At 48.8% G+C, this 5,598-nt stretch overlaps 1 protein-coding gene across 1 annotated transcript in view; it reads right to left on the bottom strand.

Annotated features, from left to right (window-relative positions):
- Positions 1-474: 474 nt before the first annotated feature.
- Positions 475-5,598, bottom strand: part of grik4 (glutamate receptor, ionotropic, kainate 4) — a 327,283-nt gene continuing 322,159 nt past the window's right edge. The window contains exon 19 of the mRNA XM_063207522.1: positions 475-915. Coding sequence (XP_063063592.1) covers positions 475-915 — 441 coding nt within the window. The remainder of the gene's footprint in view (positions 916-5,598) is intronic.

Here is a 5,598-nt window from a genome sequence, read left to right as displayed (position 1 = left end):
CGTGCGTGTGTCTTTTTGTGTTTGTTTGTTTCTGATTGTAAGTACTGTGTGTGTGTGTGTGTGTGTGTGTGTGTGTGTGTGTGTGTGTGTGTGTGTGTGTGTGTGTGTGTGTGTGTGTGTGTGTGTGTGTGTGTGTGTGTGTGTGTCTGTGTGTGTGTGAATGTGCTTGATTGTGTTTGCTGGTGTGTGTACTGTATGTGTATGTTGTGTGCTGGTGTGTGTGACTGTGTGTGTGTATCCTGTATGATATGTGTCTGCTTGTTTTGGAGAGTGTTGTTGTTGTCTGTCTGTCTGTAGCAAGAGATGGGACTACAAAACAGGTGCACATGTCATGTACAGTACAATAAGTATCCATGTGACTGACTGCTGCCCTGCCCTGCCCTGCCCTGTTTTGCTCCACTCCCATCCGCCCCCATCCATCCGCTCGCCCCATAGTGGGCCCCTCTCCACCCCCCCACTCCTCTCCACCCCGCACTACTCAGGTTCACTGCTATTGGTGGTCTTCTCCCACTCCAGGCTCTCCTCGCTGTGCGTGGGCGAGACCCCGAGCCCGGGGGGCCCCGGCGGCGGCCGCACGCGCAGCCCTTGGAAGCGCCGGCACTCGGGGCATATGCGGATGTGACTGCATCCCCTGGCCACCAGGGCGGCCTCCTGAGCCAGCAGTCTGTGGGACAGGTCGGCGGGCAGCCCGGTGCCGGCGCACAGCTTGCCGTTGCTGAGGCTGGCGGCGGCCGCAGAGGCGGAGGCGGCGGCGGCGGCGGTGGCCGTGGCGTAGCGCGCCCGGCGCTCGTCAAGGCCCAGGGGGCGGGGCCTGAGCATCAGGCTGCCGCCGCGGCGACGGCGGAGCTGCTGGAGGCTGTCGCGACACAAGACGATACCCTGCAGCTCGCGCAGCATCTCCTCGCACACCGAGAACTGTGGAGAGGAGAGGAGAGGAGAGGAGAGGAGAGGAGAGTGGAGAGGAGAGATGGAGAGGAGAGTGGAGAGGAGAGTGGAGAGATGGAGGAGGAGGAGGAGGAGGAGGAGAGGAGAGGAGAGGAGGAGGAGGAGAGTGTAGAGGAGAGCAGAGATGGAGAGGAGGAGGAGGAGGAGAGGAGAGGTGGAGAAGAGGAGGAGGAGGAGGAGGAGGAGGAGAAAGAGGAGAGTGGAGAGGAGAGGAGGGTGGAGAGATGGAGGAGGAGGAGGAGAGGAGAGATGGAGGAGGAGGAGGAGGAGAGGAGAGAGATAGAGGAGGAGAGGAGAGATGGAGAGATGGAGGAGGAGGAGGAGGAGGAGGAGGAGGAGGAGGAGTAGAGAGTGGAGAGGAGAGGATGCGGAGTGGAGAGATGGAGAGGAGGAGGAGGAGGAGGAGGAGGAGAGGAGAGTGGAGTGGAGAGGAGAGTGTAGAGGATGAGGAGTGGAGGAGAGGAGAGGGAAGAGTGTAGAGGAGAGGATGAGGAGTGGAGAGATGGGGAGGAGGAGGAGGAGAGGAGAGATGGAGAGGAGGAGGATGAGGAGAGGAGAGTGTAGAGGGGTGGAGAGATGGAGAGGAGAGGAGTGGAGGAGAGGAGAGGGAAGAGTGTAGAGGAGAGGATGAGGAGTGGAGAGATTGGGAGGAGAGGAGAGGAGTGGAGGAGAGGAGAGGGAAGAGTGTAGAGGAGAGGATGAGGAGTGGAGAGATGGGGAGGAGGAGGAGGAGAGGAGAGATGGAGAGGAGGAGGATGAGGAGAGGAGAGTGTTGAGGAGAGGAGAGATGGAGAGGAGGAGAGGAGAGTGTAGAGGGGTGGAGAGATGGAGAGATGGAGAAGGGGATGAGGAGAGGAGAGATGGAGAGGAGGAGGATGAGGAGAGGAGAGTGTAGAGGAGAGGATGAGGAGTGGAGAGATGGAGAGGAGGAGGAGGAGGAGGAGGAGGAGGAGGAGAGGAGAGTGGAGAGGAGAGTGTAGAGGATGAGGAGTGGAGGAGAGGAGAGGGAAGAGTGTAGAGGAGAGGATGAGGAGTGGAGAGATGGGGAGGAGGAGGAGGAGAGGAGAGATGGAGAGGAGGAGGATGAGGAGAGGAGAGTGTTGAGGAGAGGAGAGATGGAGAGGAGGAGGAGAGGAGAGTGTAGAGGGGTGGAGAGATGGAGAGGAGGAGGAGAGGAGAGGATGAGGAATGGGGGAGAGGAGAGGGGAGGAGAGGAAGATAAGAGAGGAGAAGAGATGATGAGGAGAGGAGTATGAGGAGAGGAGAGATGGGTAGGGTAGAGAGAGATTTGGAGTGGAGAGAGGGAGAGAGAGAGAGAGAGAGAGAGAGAGAGAGAGAGAGATGGAATTGTGAGAGACAAATGATAATGAAATGAAAAGACGAGAAAGAGACAATAACAGGGTGATAGAGAGAGAGAGTGAGGGAGAGATGGAGAGGGGGGGGGGGGGGGAAAAAAGAAAGAGGCCAGGAGTCTCACTGATACATTGTAATGTATGTGCAGCATGCACTACAGATGACCTTAACCATTCTACTACACAAACACATGCATTCAGATCCAGGCTTTGTAAAGACCCTCAGAAGATATGCTATTTTACATGTAAGTGTACAGCAATGCAACATGATTATAGTAGTTATGGGACAATGAGTGGAAAATGGCAGAATAATACTAGGGCTAAGCATTGTAATTCAAGTGGCAAGACACATTTTTTTGGGTCTGAATCCACTACTTTACTTTTCTGGTCAGTGGATATATTGGAGTGAGACTTCTGAGTGAATTCAAACAAAAGCAGAATGATGGTTAGAACAAAGATACAAGTCTGACATCTGACACTTCTACTGCTCTTATCACTTATGAATGCTGAGAGACAGTTCATGACAAAATGATTAATAATGCACACACACACACACACGCATGCACGCACACAAACACACGTACGCACGCACGCACGCACGCACGCACGCACGCACGCACGCACGCACGCACGCACGCACGCACACACCGGTTTTTAAAACATATGCCTGGACCATGCTTTTAAAGATGATTTTTGACATGTTACATCAGTCACACTGGTTGAAATGTCCTATCAGAACCCAGGCAGAGAAGTACTGTTGAATGGGTGCCATGTTCATTTATTTATTTATTCTTTTTTTTTTTTTTTTTATTCTGAAAGGTCTGCCCGGCACCCACTCAATAGACTGAATGTAAACTGCCCTACAATACAAAGTCAAAATAAAGTAACTACGCCAACATTGAAACACGGAAAAGATGCCTTCAACGCTTTGGCATTCGCTTGGAAATTGTAGTTACATACTGTAAAATCTGACATGGCAGTATGTCTATAACGGAACCCATTTGGACCATAGGGCTTTTTCACAAGATAAAGCAGGTGTAATGAAAAAGCATTTGAAGGGTTTATTTGCAAAACGGTGTATCTCCATTTTGTAGAATGTTGGGAAATTGTCATTTTTGTATTGGGCATTCCATTGAATTGCATTGCAAATGCATTTTATATAGGTTAAAAAGTATGTTCTCAAAATATTTGAATGGTAAGAATTCACACATAGGTGATAGGCCCTCTGAACAGTCATTTTCAATAATAAAATGCAAAAGTCAAAAAATGGAGATACACCGTTTTGCAAATAAACCCTTCATTTTCATTCTAAACTGGTTTGACAAACTAGGTAGTTACTGCACTCTGCCTTTTGTAGGGCAGTATTGAGAACCCATATCTGGGCCCTCTTTCTCCCTTGGCCTGTGACCATGGACCCCTTTGCCCCCTTCAGCTCCTGTGCTCCACATACCAAGAAAGATACCGTGGTCATTACAGTGACTGTCTATTAGAGCAGTGTTTCTCAACAGGGGTGCCACCCCCCCCCCACCCCCCCTCAGGGGTGCCGCGGAAACGTGGTTGATAAATAAATTATGTAATATAATACATATTTGTCTAAATAAGTTAATGCTAGTCAGTGGAATCTTTCATGTGCCATTCACGCACAATAAAGTAAATTTAGGTCGCCCCAGTCAGCTGTAACTTCGAACGTAGGTCGTGTGACGTCTCCAAATGTGTTACTTTTCTAAGCTTGTGTGGTATCGGATGCGATGCCATGTTACGGCTTGTTGGTTTGGGGTGCCTTGAAATTTTTCATGAATTGAAATGGTGCCTCGCCTAAAAAAAGGTTGAGAAACACAGTACTAGAGTAATATACATGTACATCAAGCCTGTTTGTTTCCTGGATACATGTGACATCAGGTGAACACCCTATAGGAGACCTTCGGATTATTAAGAGACCTTTGGAGACTTAAGGTTGAGAATAAATGGAGTTCCCTTTGTGCTGTAGATGGCGGTAGCGCACATCGTATGCAAGCCCTCACCAAATGCAACAGAAAGAGAAGAAGGAGGGGACAGCGGCCTCTTAGGAGACTGAGAGTGCGTTACAATATGCGACCTTGCCTCCTCCACTTGTGCTTGTCTCCTCGTACCAGGAAGTAATATGCCATGATGACATCACTGACAACAGCATTATATTTCAATATCTTGCAAAAGCTCAATTGTAGAGTCTTTTTCTCATTTGCAATTGGGATGGTGAATGAAAAACAGTCCCTCAAAAGTTGATGTGGCTAGGCTGACAGCTGGGAAACTTAATCGTTTTCTCCACGGAGGAGGGGGCCAGGAGGCGGGACGAGGAGACATGCACAAGTGGAGGAGGCAAGGTCGCATATTGTAACGCACACTGAACTTGGGCACAGTCCTTTGCATTGGGTATGCGGGGATTACTCTACTGGGCAATCATTGGTCATACTGTTCTCCAGTCTTCCATTTTAAATTGCATCCTTCTTCCAAAGATTGTTGTTGTTAGCATGATGACATCTTAAAGGGTTGGCAGATTTTTACCAGATCTTCGTGTACTGATACTGTAGTTTAAAGGGACACTGTGCAGGAAATGGTCAAAAAAGGTACTGCAACTATGCTGCTCATTGAAACTGTGTCGCCTATTGCCAAATTTGACCTTTTCATGATAGTTTACTAAGTAATAAACTAATATTTTCTAGTATGGCCCAAGTACATTCATTTTTTGCAGCTAAAAACGGCTATTTCTGGAAATTCAAAATGGCGGACCATGGAGAAGATCCCCCTTTTCATGTATGAAAAGTGCCATTTTTCCAGTCATAATGAATACTTAGAATTTGATGGTAGTGGTAAGTAATTATGAAAAAGGTAACATTAGTGAATGGGCGGCATGAATTCTGGAAATAAACGACTAAAAATCTCACACAGTGTCCCTTTAAGGTTCATGAAGTGATTACTGCCTGAGGCCACTGCTTTCAGGTCGGCCACAGAGGCACCAGGATCAACGCTTGGGTATCAATTCCCAGCGTTTTTTGTTTCTAATTTTTCATATTTTTGAGATTGTTGGTTATCTTTCCCACTAAACCCCTAATCATCATATTTGCTGCTTCCTGGTCATATGCCTCTGATTATGTAAGGGTTAACGTTCGGCGAGAAGGTCGCTACCGTGGAATAGCAGCACGACAGAGAGAATCTTTAGACCCCGACGCGGAGCGGAGGGGTCTTGTTCTCTCTGAAGTGCTGCTATTCCACAAAGCGACCGACTCGCCGAAAGTTAACCCGCTTATTATATGGATATACTTAA

This window comes from Engraulis encrasicolus, chromosome 9, assembly GCF_034702125.1.
Source record: "Engraulis encrasicolus isolate BLACKSEA-1 chromosome 9, IST_EnEncr_1.0, whole genome shotgun sequence".
NCBI classification, from domain to species: Eukaryota; Metazoa; Chordata; class Actinopteri; order Clupeiformes; family Engraulidae; genus Engraulis; species Engraulis encrasicolus.
The sequence above is the reverse complement of the archived record's forward strand: the minus strand, read 5'-3'. Positions and strand labels throughout refer to the sequence as shown.